Source organism: Balaenoptera physalus, assembly GCF_965194825.1.
Source record: "Balaenoptera physalus genome assembly, chromosome: 16".
NCBI classification, from domain to species: domain Eukaryota; kingdom Metazoa; phylum Chordata; class Mammalia; order Artiodactyla; family Balaenopteridae; genus Balaenoptera; species Balaenoptera physalus.
In genome coordinates, this window is record NC_138898.1 from 71052019 (window position 1) to 71070073 (window position 18055).

General features: G+C 44.9%; 2 protein-coding genes across 3 annotated transcripts in view; one reads left to right on the plus strand and one right to left on the minus strand.

The window, feature by feature from the left end:
• The window catches only part of PDZD9 (PDZ domain containing 9), a 365894-nt gene that overhangs the window by 181371 nt on the left and 166468 nt on the right, over positions 1-18055 (minus strand). The gene's annotated exons all lie outside the window — the stretch shown is intronic.
• The window catches only part of EEF2K (eukaryotic elongation factor 2 kinase), a 61749-nt gene that overhangs the window by 7896 nt on the left and 35798 nt on the right, over positions 1-18055 (plus strand). For both annotated transcript variants that reach the window (XM_082431018.1, XM_082431019.1), the window contains exon 2: positions 5608-5920. In XM_082431018.1, the coding sequence (XP_082287144.1) occupies positions 5684-5920 (237 nt within the window). In that variant the 5' untranslated portion in view covers positions 5608-5683. The remainder of the gene's footprint in view (positions 1-5607; positions 5921-18055) is intronic.

Genomic DNA, 18055 nt, shown 5'->3' on the forward strand with positions numbered 1-18055 from the left:
AATCCAACATCCTCCAGGTGGCCAGTCTTCATGGGCAGATGTGGAAGCAGCTACCAAGTTAGGACTCTGGATTGAGACCACAGTTTTCCCAGGCTGAGCTGCCCAGGCATCAACTTGTCATAAGAGATATGATGTGACTTTTTATGACATGGGAGAGAAGGGGCACTGGACCAGATAGAATTAGCAAGTAGTAGGAGAAAAAGAAAATTATAGTATATTATATAAGTTTAGATAGCAAACTCTGAAGATTGTGAGTCCAGGATAATTATGGTGCCCCATGATGTAAGATTATGCTGCCCCAGGCTCTCTCTGTTTCATGGCTCTGCCATCCTTGGCACATGGCTTCCTTCTCATGAATAAATTTAGCTGCTTGAGCTTCAGCGATCACACCTGCATTCCAGCCAGCAGGAAGGAGAGAGAGCAGAAGGGTACACTCCCTCTTTTTAAAAACCATTCCCGAGATAAACAACAAGGTCCTACTGTATAGCACAGGGAACTATATTCAATATCCTGTGATAAGCCGTAATGGAAAAGAATATGAAAAAGAATGTATGTATATGTATAACTGAATCACTTTGCTGTACAGCAGAAATTAACACAACATTGTAAATCAACTACACTTGAATAAAATAAATTTTAAAAAAAACCCTTCCTAAAGTTGCATACAACCCTTCTGCTCATATCCCCTTGGCCAGAACTTGGTCACATGGTCACGCCTAATTGCAAAGTAATCTGGGAAACATAGACCTTATTATGAGTGGCCGCATGCTTAGCTAAAAAGCAGTGGTTCTGTTATTAATAAGGAGAGAATAGCTGTCGGGCGACAGTTAGCAGGCGTTGCCACAGCTGCCTTTTAAAAGCAAATGTATGACAGCTGAAAAGCCGTGAAACAGATCCCCCTCACTCAGTTCTGGAATCCATATCAAGTGCCTGCCGAGTACAAGGCACTGTGCCAACTAGGGTCACAGCTGCTTGTCTGCAGCTCATGTTGTTTCCCAGGGCCGAGGAAAATGTCAGGTCTGTGGTGGGACGTGGCCAAGGGCTGGGGTTCTGGTCCCAATTCCCCCGTGAACTCCTGTGGAGCCTCATTCAGGCCACTTTCCCGCTCAGCTCCCCTCACAAATGGGGAAGTTGGCGAGATGAACTAATTGAGTCAAGGTCACCAGCAGCACGGCTAGGATTTGCACCCTTTGGCAGCCTGGCTCCTGAGCCCGGGCTCTTAACGGCTGGGCAACACTGCCTGGAGGTCCGTAGCTGAGGCTGTGGCTCCGGCCCCTCCCCTGGCCCCAGCACAGCCCCAGAGGCCAGTAACGTGGCTGGGCTGCTGGCAGCTCCAGGCAACCGTGTCTCTTGGTCAGCACGGACTCTGGCCAAGGGCTGACCAGGGCAGAGTAGGCATTGGGGCTGGGAGCGGCCGAGGGTGAGGAGAAGTGGGCACAGGGCCCCGGGACGATTTTGGTAACAAGCAGGATCAGGTGGCTCTGGCATCGGATCCAGGTGGTGACTGTCGTGCCCAGAGGGTCAGAAACAAACTCGGAGGTTGACACCCAGAGCAGCAATTTTCAAACGGAGTTGAGTAATCACTGTGGGTGGTGCATTAAAGATAAAGAGTAAAAAAGAAAGAAAAACAAGTAGGATAGAAAATAGCAGAGGGCATTGTACAAAGTAAGGCTAAGTACAGTTTCCTGAAATTTTAACTTACATTTTGTAGGTGGGTACTGGGTTAGGATATAAATATATTTCTTGCTCGGATGACTGTCAAGAAAGTGCTGAAGCCTCAGGTCTAGAAAACTGCCTCCCGATGGAAACAGCTGTTAAGAATAATTGGAATTAGTTGATTTAAAAAAATTTTAAGTTTTTTCACTTTTTAATTTTTTTATATTGAAAGCAACCAGCTTTGTAAAAACTTAAAACAGTATGGAAGTGTACAGAATGTTAAAAACTTCCCTGCACCCCCCCAGCTCCCAATCCCACTGCCCACTGCCCACCCCAGTGCTGGTAGCGCTCTTGTGGGCCCTTCCGGGACATACCTTTTCTTTTAGCACAGATAGGATCACCATAATGTAACTGCTCTTGTGCAACTTGCTTTTTAAATGTAACGGTTTTTCTTGTCTTTTCTTTTTTTCTTTTTTTATTATTATTTTTAATCTTTTTAAAAAACATTTATTTATTTTATTTTTGGCTGTGTTGGGTCTCTGTTGCTGCACTCGGGCTTTCTCTAGTTGCAGCGAGCCAGGGCTACTCTTCATTGTGGCGCACGGGCTTCTCATTGTGGTGGCTTCTCTTGTTGCGGAGCACGGGCTCTAGGTGTGCGGGCTTCACAGTTGTTGTGGCAGGCGGGCTCAGTAGTTGTGGCTCGCGGGCTTAGCTGCTCCGCCACAGGTGGGATCTTCCCAGACCAGTGATCGAACCCGTGTCCCTTGCATTGTCAGGTGGATTCTTAACCACTGTGCCACCAGGGAAGTCCCATGTCTTTTCTTTTTTTAAACATTAGATTATTGAAGTATATTCACAAACCTACCAATCCACTTATTTAAAGTGGATTTAATGTAGTCAGTGGTTTTTTAATGTATTAACAGAGTCATGCAACCAACACAATCGGTTTTAGAACATTTTCATCCATTCAGAAGAAACCCTTTAGTGATCGTTCCCCATTTCCCCCCAACGCTCCCCTCCCCCATCCCTAGGCAACCACTCACGTACTTTCTTATAGATTTGCCTTCCCTGGACTTTTCATATAAATGGAATCATTCAATATATGGTCTTTTTTGAACTGTCTTCTTTCACTTAGCATCAGTACTTCATTCCTTTTTGTGGCTGAAGAGCATTCCGTTGTATATATAGACCACATTTTGCTTATCCATTCATCAGTTAATGGATGTTTGGATTGTTTCCCCTTTTGGCTAATGCGTATAATACTACTATGAACCATATGTCACAAGTTTTGTTGTGGACATGTTTGGGTGTATACCTAAGAGTATAGTTGCTGGATCATATAGTAATTCTGTGTTTAACTTTTTGAGAAACTGCCAGGCTGTTTTCTAAAGTGACTGCACCATTTTACATTTCCATTAATAGCGTATGAGGGTTTCCAATTTCTCCCCATCCTCACCAACACTTGTCATTTTCCACTTTTAAAATTCTATCTATCCTAGTGGGTGTGGCTTTGATTTGTATTTCCCTAATGGCTGATGATGTTGAGTATCTTTTCATGTGTTTACTGGCCATGTGTATCTTCTTTAGAGAAACGTCTGTTCAAATCCTTTGCCTTTTTTTTTTTTTTTTTTTTTTTTTGGCTGTGCTGCGTGGCATGTGGGGTGTTAGATCCCTGACCAGGGATCAAACCCGTGCCCCTGCAGTGGAAGCGTGGAGTCTTAACCACTGGACTGCCAGGGAAGTCCCCCTTTGCCCATTTTTTATTTGGGTTATTTGTCTTTTTATTGTTAAGTAGTATGAGTCCTTTACATAGTCCCTTATCAGACATGATTTGCAAAAATTTTCTCCCATTCTGTGAGCTATCTCTCCACTCTCATGGTGGTGTCCTTTGAAGCACAAAAGTTTTTAATTTTGATGATGTGCAGTGTATCTATTCTTTTGTTGCTTGTGTTTTTGGTGTCCTATCTAAGGCTTTGCCTAATTCAGTGTCACAAAGATTTTCTCTTATATTTTCTTCTGAGAGTGTTAGAGTTTTACTCTTATATTTAAACCTTTGATCCATTTTGAGTTAATTTTTTTGGCCACACTGCGCAGCTTGGGGATCTTAGTTCCACAACCAGGGATCAAACCCATGACCCCTGCAGTGGAAGCACAGATTCTTAACCACCAGACCTCCAGGGAAGTCCCCATTTTGAGTTAATCTTTGTATATTAATGTAGGAAGGTGTTCAACTTCATCCTTTTGCATGTGTATATTCACTTGTCCTGGCACCATTTATTGAAAAGAGTATTCTTTCCGCATTGAATTGTCTTGGTACCCCTTTCAGAAATCAATTGGCTGTAAATGTGAGGGTTCGTTTTTGGACTCTCAGTTCTGTGTCTATCCTCATGCCACTGTCAACTGTCTTAATTTCTTTAGCTTTGTAGTAAGTTTTGAATTCAGGAAGTGTGATTCTTGTAACTTTCACAAGATTCTTTCAGCTATTCTGGGTCCCTTGAATTTCCATGTGAACTTTAGGACCAGTTTGTTAATTTATTCAGTGAAGCCACTGGGATTCTGATAGTGATTGGGTTGAATTTGTAGATCAGTTTTGGGAGTATTGCCACCTTAGCTATGTTAAATTTTCTGATCTATGAACACGGGATATCTTTACACTTATTTCGGTCTTCTTTCATTTATTCTGACACGTTTTGTTTCTCACTGTACAAGTCAAGCACTTCTTTTGTTAGCCAAGATGTTTTATTTTTTATTTTTTGGCCGCATGATTTGTGGGATCTTAGTTCTCCGATCAGGGATTGAACCCGTGTCCCCTGCCATGGAAGCGTGGAGTCCTAACCACTGGACCTCCATGGAATTCCCTAGCCAAGTTTTTTATTCTTTTTGATGCTGTTATAGATAAAATTGTTTTCTTAATTTCATTTTTGGGTTTTTTCATTGCTAGTATATGGAAATATTATTGACTTTTGTATCCTACAATGTTGCTGAACTCTTTCTTGACTATCTTTGCACGTCTTTGTGTATCTAGAGCTTCCTTTTTCTTTGTAACAGTCATACAGTATTTCATGATGTAGAAAAACTGTAGTTTATATGACAGGCCTCCATTGATGGTCATTGTGGGCTCTTCCCTCTTTTTACTGTTACTGATTGTGCTACAGAGAACGCTCTTCAGGCCACTCATCCATTCCGGGGACGTGTGTTGAGGGCCTGCTCTGTGCCAGGCACTCTTAAGGCAACAGGGCTACAGATGATAAAGAAGTTAAATGAGATGATTTTGGCTTGGGAAAATCTCTTTGAAGAAAATAAAACAGGGTGATGTGCTAGGGAGTGACTGGGTGTATGTTTGAGAGGGCTTCTTTGAATTGAATCAGAGAAGATTTCTCTGGAGAGGTGACTTTTGAGCTGGGATCCAAATGATGAGAAAGACCCACTGTTGGGAGATTGGGAAGGTTGTTCCAGGCACAGGGAACACAACAAGTACAAAGGCCCTGAGGTGGAAAATGGGCCCCCAGTGTTCACGGAACACAAAGAAAGCCCATGGGCCTGGAGAGCTGCCAAGGCCGGAGGAGAGGTGGACAGGGGCCAGACTAACACAGGCCTGGTAGCCTTAAAAGGCGTTTGGATTTTGTTAAGAATGTGAAGAGAAGCTGCTGGAGGGTGTCAAGCAGAGAAATGATTTGATCTAATTTATGTTCTAAAAAGATCAGCCTTGTGGCTTAAGAAGCATTTATTTTCTGTTTCAAGTGCTGAGTTCTTCAAAGTGGAATTACCGGGTGGAGGGGTTTGTACATTTAAAATGTTCCTAGACACTGCCTGCCCGTGTCTCCCCTAAAGGTAGCAGTAGTTTTCACTCTGAGGATGCCCACTCCTTCTGTGTCAGGGGCATTCGGGGTGAGGTGCCCTGCAAGCTCTCAGCCCCTGGACCCCAGCACCCATTCTCTTGCTTCCTTGCAGGACCCTCACTGCTGCATTTGCCCGGTAACTCTGGCTGTGCCGTCCAGCCCTTGGGTAAGACGGGCGTCCCAGGAACATGGCAGAGGAAGACCTCATCTTCCGCCTGGAAGGCGTGGATGGCGGCCCGACCTCCCGGGCTGGTGATTCAGATGCAGACAGCGATGGTGAGGACGGTTACTTCATCTGCCCCATCACTGAGGACCCGGGGGCACACCAGAATGTTAATTCCAAGGTTAATAACTACTACAGCAACCTAGCCAAAAGCGAGAGCTACGGCTCCAGCGGGTCCCCGGCCATCTCCTTCCATTTCAAGGTGAGTGGTTCCCCCCTTCCCCCCTCCCCCCTGCCCAGCTCACCTGCCGTAGGGATGGGAGGTTGGGGTCGCTGGTTGAGGTTGTTTCCAAACTCTCGCCAGTGCGTAAATTCTGGATCTGAGGCTATGCCTGTTAAGCTGGGAAGATTTGGTTGTTTTAATATAAGTTTCATTACTTTAGAGCAGTGTTTTACAAATAGCTGCTCTGGACCCACTAGTGGGTTGTGGAAACCTAGGCCAATTTTTTAAGACCCAGAACAGAACAGAATAGACTAGAAAATATTGGAGAGGGAGGAGGGAGGGGGAAAAAATATCAGAGAGCACTGACAGTTGTAAAGATATTTTAGGGACACATACACACACGTTTACACACTCACACGCAGTGACCAAATCGGTTGTTGATGACCAGGTTCTCCGACATAGCGGTTGTGAAGTATTTTTATTTCATCCCTGCATTTGTGTGTATGCGGGTCTAGAGAAAGGATGTAAAATGTAGTTTTTCATGTTGGTTGTGGTCAAAAGAGCCACTGCTTAGAGTTGGCCATCCTTCTTCTGGATTGAGGAAGAGGGGACTTATTTTGTTAGGAATTTGTGTTCATACCATGGCAAAGCTGGTATAGAGAAGAGGGAGAAAGGCGAACGTTATTGGACTTTTGTGTAATAACTGGTGGTGAAAAAATTTTTTTAATGCAGTACTGTTATCCTTATTTAATTTAATCCTCACAAACAGTAAGTATCAGTTTGTACTGTGACCAAAATGCCTAGTACCACTTTGGGATTTGAAATTGAAGTCATTCTTCTCTAACTGCAGAATTAATCTGTTTTTAGAAAATTAATAATTCTAGTTCTCAGACAGTTGTATATTTTTCCTTTCAAGTCAGAGTTCTAGCTTAGGTCTCTCGGGCAGGCAGCTCCAAAAATAGGCCTGTGGGTCCCCTCTGAGGTTGGGGGGCCCCTGAAGGGTCAGGTTGCGAGTTGCCCTGCTTTCCTGTCCTAAGGTGGCTTCTGAAACACACACTCTGCCCCGCAGAGGGCAGCGTGGGAAGACAGGGGAGCAGCCCGGCGCTCCTGTCTGTGCCAGTAAGTCAGGAAGGCTCGCGGAAACACTTATCCCTGCAGCCTCGTGTACCACATGTGAGGGGATCCAGGTGCCAGAGGGGGCTGGAGGGGTCAGAGCTTGTGAAACCCAAACCAACTCATGCTAGCTCAAGTGAAAAAAAAAAGGAAATTTATTCTAGCAGTCAAGAAGTGTTTCTTGAGACCCAGGGGCAGAAACAATGTCTGGCCTCTCAGGGGACAGATCCAGGAAGCTGGAAGGCCACAGGACTGTCTCTCTCTGTCTCATTCCTCAACTCTCTTTGCCTATTCTTTATTCTTCTCTGCACCTCAGTCTACACAGTGGGAAAATGGACCCCCCCCAGCCCCAGGGTCCCCTCATTACAGACGGAGCCACATGCAAAGACAGATCTGACCTTCTTCCATCCCAGCTGTTAAGAGGAGAAAATCTATCTGTTTGGCCCAGCCCGAGTCAGGCGTCCTCTGTCTCTGGTCCAGTCACCTCTGGCCAGGGCACGGCATGGTGGGGCGCCGGGGATCACAGAACGGGGGCTGCTTCCAGAGAAGGAGGATCCTGGAGGCCTCCTAGTGGGGCAGACCCCTCAGAAGGGCTCCACCCACAGCTGCCTGTTCAGAGGAGCCATGAGCCTGGTTTGGCCTTTTGGCAAACATCGAGTGGGTCCCGGAGCTGGAGGGTCTCAGACAGGGAGGGATGGACACAGTCTCTGACCACAAAACTCAGTATGGTAAATCCTTTAAAGGAAACACAGACGGAGTGATCCAGCAAAGGGAAGTTTGTCTGTAGGTCTGGCTTAGGACGTGAGCTTCATGAGGGCAGGACCCTGTGGCCTGCTCAACATTCATCCCCAGTGCCGTGCACACAGCAGGTGCTTTATTTGGAATCAGTGAGGAGAGGGATGAGTGCTGAGCTCACTTCATTGGGTGCTATCTTGCTAAAGGACAGATACGGACAGATAGTCGGTATTTACATAAAACAGAAACCACTGTGGACCATTTGACAATAGTTATTAAAGTAAAAAATACTTATACCTCAGTTATAATTAACATAGACTATTACATTAGTTTCAGGTGGGGACAATTCTTTATTTGATGGGACTGTCCCTTATATTGTAGGACATTCAGCATGTCTGACCCCTGCTCACTAAATGCCATATTCTCCCCTATTCATTATGACAAACCAGAATGTTCCCCACCGTATATTTGCAAAGTTCGCATGAGGGGGTACTGCCCTCAGTTGAGAACAAGTAACAAAACATTTGTACAAGTGTTCAGATTTATATATTCAAAGATGTGCTTTGCAGTGTTGTTTGTAATAAAGAAAAAATGGAAACAGCTCAAAAGTTCCATTGAGAGGGACCTGTTTAATTATAGACCGTGATCCTAACAGAATGCTGTATTTACATTAAAACAAAAATGTTTATATGTGAATTGACTTCAAAACAGTGCCAAGATATACACAAGATATATTTTTTGTGGGGAGAAAACAAAATCCATGAAAAGCTCTTGGGATAGTGCTGGTCCATAGTAAGGACAAACAAAAGTTAGCTATTTTTATTTTTATGTGCTGTGAAGTAAAAAAGCAAGTTGAAATATGATCCTACTTGTATCAAAAAACATAGATATACATGTATTAGTATTTGCATAGCAAAAACTCATAGAATGTTATAAAACAATTTAAAAATTACTAACAAGAAAAAGAAGGAATTTGCATCCAACAGTTAATGGTGATTCTCTCTGGGGGAGAGGGTGGCGTTAAGGGGGACTTTGATTATCTACATGGTATATATTTTTAAACATTGGAACTTTTAAAACTACATGTATGTATTACTTCTGTGTGCAAAAGGATGTTTTTAGAAGAATAAAAATAAAGCAGCACAGCCAGGTAACCGCCCTTCCCCTAAACAAACATCAGTAATTTGCTGTCCTTGGGCTTGCCTGGTGGCGCAGTGGTTGGGACTCCGCCTGCCAATGCAGGGGACACGGGTTTGAGCCTTGGTCCGGGAGGATCCCACATTCTGCAGAGCAGCTGAGCCCGTGCGCCACAACTACTGAGCCTGTGCTCTAGAGCCCACGAGCCACAACTACTGAAGCCCACATGCCTAGAGCCAGTGCTCTGCAACAAGAGAAGGTGCCGCAATGAGAAGCCCGCGCACTGCAACGAAGACCCAACACAGCCAAAAATAAACAAATAAATAAATAAATTTATAAAATAATTGGCTGTCTTTAAAACTCATGATTCTGCAAGAGAAAGTTCAGAATCCTCACTGACGATGGTAGCTCATGGTCCGCAGGGGCCCCGCACCTCTCCCCGCTCCTGCAGCAGGCTTCTCTTTTCACGCCTCTTCCTGAAACCTCTTTCAGTTGGGTCTGTTAAAATGATTGTTCAGCCTCCCTAGACGCCCTGCCCTGGCTATCACCTTGGCATTCCTTGGGGCTCGTAGCAGACATTTCTGTGCATCTGTCATTCTTGAATGTCATTCTGTTTATGAGTCAGCCCCTGACCTCAAGGCTAGGGGCTGTGTCCCATCGCACTTCATCCCCTGTACTCAGAGGAAGGGCTGTTGAAGGACGAGATGTAGCTCTTGGCTGCCCACTGTCCTAGGTGATCGAAGGGAGGCTCTATGGGGTTCTTGTTGCCAGTGGTGACTTCAGAGGGAGATGGCAGCTCAGTTTTCCAGACCTCACTCTCCCTGGCACTCAACAAACTGAACGTGTTTTTTTATTTACTGTCGACATGGCAACTGAGTTGTTTAACCAAAATGGCTACCTGGCATTCCTCCAAGGTGGCACCGCCACCCTGGCAGGTACCAGGCATGTATTGTGAACTGTTGAGTTTGTCACTGTCAAGGCCAGGGCGTTTTGCCTGAGTTCCCAGGGGGATGGTGGCAGAATTGTGCAAGGGGGCCACCCCCTGGGTAGAATATCAGGCAGCCAACCAGAGGATGTTTATACAGTTTATCATAACGTGGGAAAGTGCTTCTGCTCTGGAGTTAATTTTAAAGAGCAGAATTTAGAGTATGATTTTAGCTCTGTAAATACACACACGTGCACACACACACACACACACACACACACACACACACAAAACAAAACCCTAAAAGGAAGTACATCAACACGCCAACAGAGATTGTCTTTGGATAGGATCATTTTTTTCTACTTCTGTGCCATGTCTGCATTTTCTAGAATAAGCATATGTTTTCAATTTTTTAATAAAGTGGAAAATTTTATTTAAAAGAATTGTTTTCCTGGTCTGAGACTATCTTGGGGATCATTCCTATTAGCACATATAGATCACCTGTTCTTTAAGTGAATTAAGTTGTATTCCATCACAAGATGTACATGGGTTTATCTAACCAGTCCCCCTCTTTTTAAAATAAAAAAAAAAAAATTCTTTATTTGGCTGCACTGAGTCTTAGTTGCAGCACCTGGGATCTTTGTTGCGGCATGTGGGATCTAGTTCCCTGCCCGGGGATCGAACCTGGGCCGCCTGCAGTGGGAGCATGGAGTCTTAACCACTGGACCACCAGGGAAGTCCCTAGCCAGTTCCCCCTCTTGAGGGACACTTGGGTTGTTTCCTTTTTTTCCTGTTACAAACAGTGCTGTAATAAATCTATACACATATCTAAACAAACTTGAAAATACATGTATTTTATAATATGTAAGTAATACACCTACACGGTAGAAAGAATTCAACCTGTACAAATGGTAAACAGTGAAAAGTAACCCTCCCACCCCTGATCCCTGTTTCCCTGGGGGATGTCCTTCCACAGATGTTCCTTGTGAGTATAAGCATATGTACGTATGTGACTCTCTTCCTTTTCTTTTTCGCAGAAATGTTAGTTTACCGCAAACCTGTTTTGCACTCCTGTGCTGTCTTCCCATATTGGCACATATGAACTGACATCAGCTAGAACTTATAGAACTGGCACTGTGGATCAGGCAGGCCCGCTCTACATGTTTTACTCATATCAACTCATTGAATCTGCACAGCAGTCCTATGAGGATTGATGTTTTGACAGACAGTAAAACTGAGGCTCTGAGATCTTAATTGCTTGATGCTTCATGAGTGCAGTATGTTGTCTTGCTTATTTTGTTTTGTTTTTCTAATGGCCGAATATCATGGCATTATCTGGAAGCACTGTAATATATTTAGCCAGTCCCTCATGGGTGGGTGTGAAGGTCGTTTCCAGTCTTTTGCTACCACAAACCGCTTCCGTAAGCATGTCTTATGTGTGTCTCTTACATGTGCGTGTGTCCTGGTGCCCACTCGGGGGTGTGACTGCCAGGTAAATCCCCAGAGGTAGAATGGCTGGAGCAAAATGTTTGTGGGTTCAAAACTTGGCTGAGCATTGCCCATTGCCCTTCAAAGAGGTTGCACTGGCATTGGTGCTCCTGTGACGCATGGGCACGCCTGCTTCCCACGCCCTTCTTGGTAGACTTTGGTGATTAAACTGATACTTTCAACCCGCCCAGTGTGGCTCTAACAGCTTGGTCAAAGTCCAGCAGTCACCCCAGAATGAAGTGGATGAGCGTCTGATGACTCACTGGGAAAAGAGCCATCCCTGCCCACCCGAGCCCGGGGAAACCCCAGCCTGGCAGCTTTGGGCTTCTGCCCCTGCCTACTGACCACAGGAAACTCTGTGCATACGCAGAGGTGGTGACCATTTTGGTACTCTGCCTAGTGCTCTGGGAATGCAGAATGGGAAAGAGAAGCTTAGGTGTCCTGGGTCCAAAAAGCTTTGGACCTCCAGCAAAATAAGGGCCTGCTGGACAGATGAAGGAAAAAGACGTTGCCTCTGGCATTGGGCAGGAAGCCATCAGTGACCTGGTGTCTGGAAAACAGGAGGAGGCTGAAGAGAGTCAAGCCCGGCTGGAGGCACTCATCTTTATGAAGCATGTGGTCCTTTATGGAATATGCTGGATATTCATTAACAGGGGTCCCCCTTCTTTAATTTTATTTTGTAAATTTTGAGCAGCTTTATTGAAATATAATTTACATACCATACAGTTTAGCCATTTAAAATGTACAATTCAATAGCTTTTAGTGTATTCATAAAATTATGCATCCACATCACCACAGCCAATTTTAGCTCATTTTCATTACCCTAAAAGAAGCCCCGTACCTCTTAGCCATCACCCCCCAGTATCCCCATCCCACCCAGACCCTAGTACCCACTAACGTTATTTTCAGTCTCTATGGATTTGCTTCATGTAAATAGAATTATACAATATGTGGCCTTTTGTGTCTGGCTTTTTTCACTTAGCATAGTGTTTTCAAGGCACATCCATGTTGATGTGTCAGTACTTCATTCCTTTCTATTGATGATGGATATACCAATTTTGTTTATCCATCAGTTGATGCACATTTGGGTTGTTTCTCCCTTTTGGCTGTTTTGAATAATGCTACACAAATCTTTGTGTGACCATGTTTTCCTGTCTGTTAGGTAGGTACTCGGGAGTGGAATTGCTGGGTCATATGGTAACTCTGTGTTTGGTCCACATTCTTTTTTTTTTTTTTAATTTTATTTATTTATTTATTTATGGCTGTGTTGGGTCTTCGTTTCTGTGTGACGGCTTTCTCTAGTTGCGGGAAGTGGGGGCCACTCTTCATTGCGGTGCGCGGGCCTCTCACTATCGTGGCCCCTCCCGTTGCGGAGCACAGGCTCCAGACGCGCAGGCTCAGCAATTGTGGCTCACGGGCCCAGTTGCTCCGCGGCATGTGGGATCTTCCCAGACCAGGGCTCGAACCCGTGTCCCCTGTATTGGCAGGCAGATTCTCAACCACTGCACCACCAGGGAAGCCCTGGTCCACATTCTTGAGTCCTGGGTCTTCCATTTCATGGTTGCTGTAGGTCTGAAGGCAAATCACCTCCTCACTCTCTGAGCCTTGGGTACCTCGTCAGTGGACTGGGAACTATCCTACCTGCCTGTCCGTCCTTGGCCAGGTTACTGTGAGGTGCCGGCCAGGATGCTGTCTGAGGAAAGACTTCCAGGAGACAGGGCACTTTGTCATCATAGGGAATGTTATTGCTTTGCTGGTTTTTGTTCCCATCCTTCTCTTCCCGTCCTCTCTAGCCATGACTCCGAATCCCCCTGGTCAGGGAAGATGAGCTGCAGTTACTGTTTTCAACAGAGGGAGATTTCTTGAGGATTTTTAACTTTGCTTCCTTCATAATTATTTGTTGTATTGCTTATAGAAGTAATGTATGCTCCTTGCAGAAGACAACTTTGAAAGTGCAGATACAACTGCTGTTAAGGTCTTAGTGTGTATTTCCGTATAAATACAGACACGACTAAATAAACAGGGACTTTTCCTTACAATAACAGGATTTTGCTATATATGCTCTCTAATGACCAGTTTTTCCTCAGCAGTCAAGAAATGGTGCATATCTTTCCACATCAGTAAATGTGGATCTAGTCCATCATTTTTTTAGTGGCCCCATGGCAGCCCGTTGTATAGATATGCCACAGTTTCTTTAAGTATTTCCTTTTGTAGGATCCTTAGGAAGTTTCCAGGTTTTTGCTATTATATTCAGTGCTGGGTTCCATGGAAATTGCACGAAACCTCTAAATGCGTGTGGCCCAGAGTGGGGCAGCCACACGGTGATGTGGCCTCTTTCCATCCCAGAGCGTGACTGTGCATCCCCACTTCTTCCCACTTCTTTTACTTGTCCTTGGCTGTGGTTTAAGCCCTTTACTGTCGGTCAGGAGGAGTAAGTAGGGCTGAATTAGGGCTGTAGTTCTTAAAATCTACAGAAGTGATGATGGGGAAAACATATTTTATAACATCTGCTTACTGAATGTAACAGTTGATGTTTCAAGAAGGAAGCTTCGGGCTTCCCTGGTGGCGCAGTGGTTAAGAATCCGCCTGCCCATGCAGGGGACACGGGTTTGAGCCCTGGTCTGGGAAGATCCCACATGCTATGGAGCAACTAAGCCCGTGCGCCGCAACTACTGAGCCTGCGCTCTAGAGCCCGCATGCCACAGCTACTGAGCCTGTGTGCCACAACTACTGAAGCCTGCGCGCCTAGAGCCCGTGCTCCAAAATAAGAGAAGCCACTGCAATGAGAAGCCCGCGCACCTCAACGAAGAGTAGGCCCCGCTCACCGCAACCAGAGAAAGCCTGCGCGCAGCAACGAAGACCCAACGCAGCCAAAAATAAAAATAAATAAAATAAATTAATTTTTTAAAAAAAGGAAGCTTCAAGGAGCTACTGGATGCTTCTTCATGTAAGATCCGGATGCTTTGATTGCTGTGATAGTAGTAATAAGAATAGTGATATAAAAACGGCAGCAGTAGCTGATAACATCATATGTGCCAAAGAGATTGCAAACACATTAGCCACACATCTGGTCTCACTCCTGGCATATTTCAGGAAATTTACTATTATTATTAATTAATTATTTATTTAGTTTTATTTTATACTCTCAGGCTCTGAGGAACCAAAGCCATTCTGTTCTCATCCCAGGATTATGTTTTCCTCTTTGTGAAACCCCCTAGGCCCCTGTTTTATGTAAGAATAATTAGTCCACTCACCTGAGTTTTAGGCTCTTTGAAACTAGAGAATGTTAGAGCTGTCAGGGCCTTAAGGTCATCTAACCCAGTGATCTTTTTTAATAGCGTTGACTTACACATGCAATGCCTGAAGACATTCTCATAGTAAAAAAATGAAGACAATGTAGATGAAGCTGAAGTCACCTTGATCAGCCTCTTATCCTCTTCTATTCCCAGAGATAACCATTGTGTCAGTTTTGAATAATCACTTTTCAGACCTTTTAAATTTATTTTTATCTTTAATTTTTATTGAAGTATAGCTGATTTACAACATTATATTAGTTTCAGGTGTAGAACATAGTGATTCAGTATTTTTATAGATTATACTCCATTTAAAATCATCATGGGGCTTCTCTGGTGGAGCAGTGGTTAGGAATCCGCCTGCAATGCAGGGGACACAGGTTCGAGCCCTGGTCTGGGAAGATCCCACATGCCGCGGAGCAACTGGGCCCGTGAGCCACAACTGCTGAGCCTGCGCGTCTGGAGCCTGTGCCCCGCAACGGGAGGGGCCGCGATAGTGAGAGGCCCGCGCACCGCGATGAAGAGTGGCCCCCGCTTGCCTCAACTAGAGAAAGCCCTCGCACGAAACGAAGACCCAACACAGCTAAAAATAAATAAATAAATAAATAAATAAATAAAGTACCTATTAATTTAAAAAAAATGTTGACTTAAAAAAGAAATCATCATAGGGGCTTCTCTGATGGAGCAGTGGTTAGGAATCCGCCTGCAATGCAGGGGACACAGGTTCGAGCCCTGGTCTGGGAAGATCCCACATGCCGCAGAGCAACTAAGCCCAGGCGCCACAACTACTGAGCCTGCGCTCTAGAGCCCGCGAGCCACAACTACTGAAGCCCGTGCACCTAGAGCCCATGCTCTGCAACAGGAGAAGCCACCACAATGAGAAGCCCGTGCACCGCAACGAAGAGTAGCCCCCGCTCACCGCAACTAGAGAAAGCCCGCGCACAGCAACGAAGACCCAACGCAGCCAAAAATAAATAAATAAATAAATAAATGTAAAAAAATAAAGTCATTATAAATATTGGCTATATTTCCCGTGCTGTAAAATTTTCAGACCTTTTAAGATGCATTTATATATAAATGTACATTTATGCATATATCTACAGACACACATATCCTTAGAAATCTATGGTATTTTTTTCATATATATATTTATTGAAGTAGAGTTGATTTACAATGCTGTGCCAATGTCTGCTGTACAGGAAAGTGACTCAGTTACACACATATAGACATTCTTTTTATATTCTTTTCCATTATGGTTTATCCCAGGAGACTGGATATAGTTCCCTGTGCTATACAGTAGGACCTTGTTGTTTATCCATTCTAAATGTAATAGTTTGCATCTACCAACCCCAATCTCCCATTCCATCCCTCTACCCCCCCATCCCCTTTGGCAACCACAGGTCTGATCTCTGTCTGTGAGTCTAAGAAATCTATAGTACTGATTTGTGGGTTTCTTCCACCAGTAAATGGTGTCATGCTGTTTGCTTTATTCAGCACCTTGCTTTTTACCCCCAGACAGTAGGCCTTAGAGATTGCCCATATCAGTACCATCATCTTTTTAACGGCTGCATACAAGTATGCCAAGTGTACCTAATCATCCCCCTGTGGGCTGGCAGGTTGTTTGTAATGTTTGCCTGTTACATAGCGTCATGAGCACCGACCGTCTTTGGGCTGGCTTACCTGGGCACACCTGGGTAGGTGATCAGCATGGCTGGGTCAGAAGTCAGTGAAGAAGGTTAATAACTGCTGGCCAACCATCTGGCATAACCAGATGGCCCTCAAAGGTGGCAGTACCTGCTTCCACTCTCCTCACAGTGTCTGAGAGCACTCACTTCCCAGTCCTCCGTAACCACCTGTTTTTCCTAACCTGATGGGTAAAATAGTACCAGTGATTTCAGCTTAGCTGAGGTTGTTCACCTGTAATGAGCACTGCATGCTCAGTCAGCCACTATTTCTGGTGGGAGCCTGTCTACCCCACGGGTGGGGACAGGAAAGAAGCTGACCACCAGTAGTCAAAATATTCTTCATTGTCTTTTGTAAATGAGGAAATAGAGGTTCCCCCAGTTGGTCAGCAGTGGGCCGGAACCAGAGCTGAGGGAACTGAATCTTAGTGCAGGACTTTTTATATTGTGCTTTAAAAAAAAGTCAGTTGCATTAAACCCACCTATTGCCAGTAAGGCGCGGCTTGATTTTTTTTCTGGGTTTGTAAAAAAAAGGTAATTCTGAGCCTGTGAAATAACACGCCCTCTAATTCTGAAATACTTTTTTCCTTGACTGTTTTTTTTGGTTGCTGCCACAGCATCCAGCCAGCAGGTAATTTCTGTCGATAATCCTCATTGAATGGGGGGCCCTGTCTTTGGTTGCTTAGGGCGCGTCTTAGTCACCGGTTGAGAGAGGTACATTGAGAAAGTCGTGTGTCTCAGGCAGAGAACAGGGCGCTTGTACAGACATGCTCAGAAGGGTGGCCTGCTGACTACTCAGAACTCAGCAGGCTCCTTGACAGGTCGGGGTCAGAAGGCCATCCCTGCCACTCACAGCAGCTGGAATGCAAGAGGGGACTGTGGCACTTTTTTAAAGTACAGAAATCCAGCAGCTGCTTTAGTCGTAAACATGTCTGCTGCAGGGTTATGTATAACAGGGAAAAGGCAGTGACAAGCTCAGAGTCTCACTGTGGAGAACCACAGGTGAACAGTTAAGTCAATAATGATAAACCCATGCAGTGGATTGTTTTTTTTTTGTTTTTTGTTTTTTTTAAAAATTTTTATTTATTATTTATTTATTATGTTTATTTTTGGCTGTGTTGGGTCTTCGTTTCTGTGTGAGGGCTTTCTCCAGTTGCGGCGAGTGGGGGCCACTCTTCATCGCGGTGCGCGGGCCTCTCACTATCGCGGCCTCTCTTGTTGCGGAGCAGAGGCTCCAGACGCTCAGGCTCAGTAGTTGTGGCGCACGAGCCCAGTTGCTCCGCGGCATGTGGGATCTTCCCAGACCAGGGCTCGAACCCGTGTCCCCTGCATTGGCAGGCAGATTCTCAACCACTGCGCCACCAGGGAAGCCCCAGTGGATTGTTAACACAGCTGTTACAGCTAACTTGTAAATTCATGTTGTGATGTTTGTGTCAAAAAATCTGAGTGATTTGTTCTTTGCTTCTTGGAGTGTAACCTAGGAGAATCTTTATGGAGGAGAACTGCAAATTTCTAAACTTTAAATGTGATCCAGTGATTACACTTCCAAGAAGTATGTCCTACTGAGCTCTTGCACAAGTGCACAGAGATTTAGATACGAGGATGGTCCCTTCAGCACTGTTTATACGAGGGATTATTAGAGAGAATCTAAATAGCCATCAACTGAGGTCTGAGAAACAGCTTAAGGTACATTTATACAATTGTATATCCTACAACCATGGAAGGGAAACGAGGTCGACCCAGCCTGTCTGTACGTTTGACATGGAAAGGCTGGGTCCAGGATCCTGTGTTAAGTGGAGAA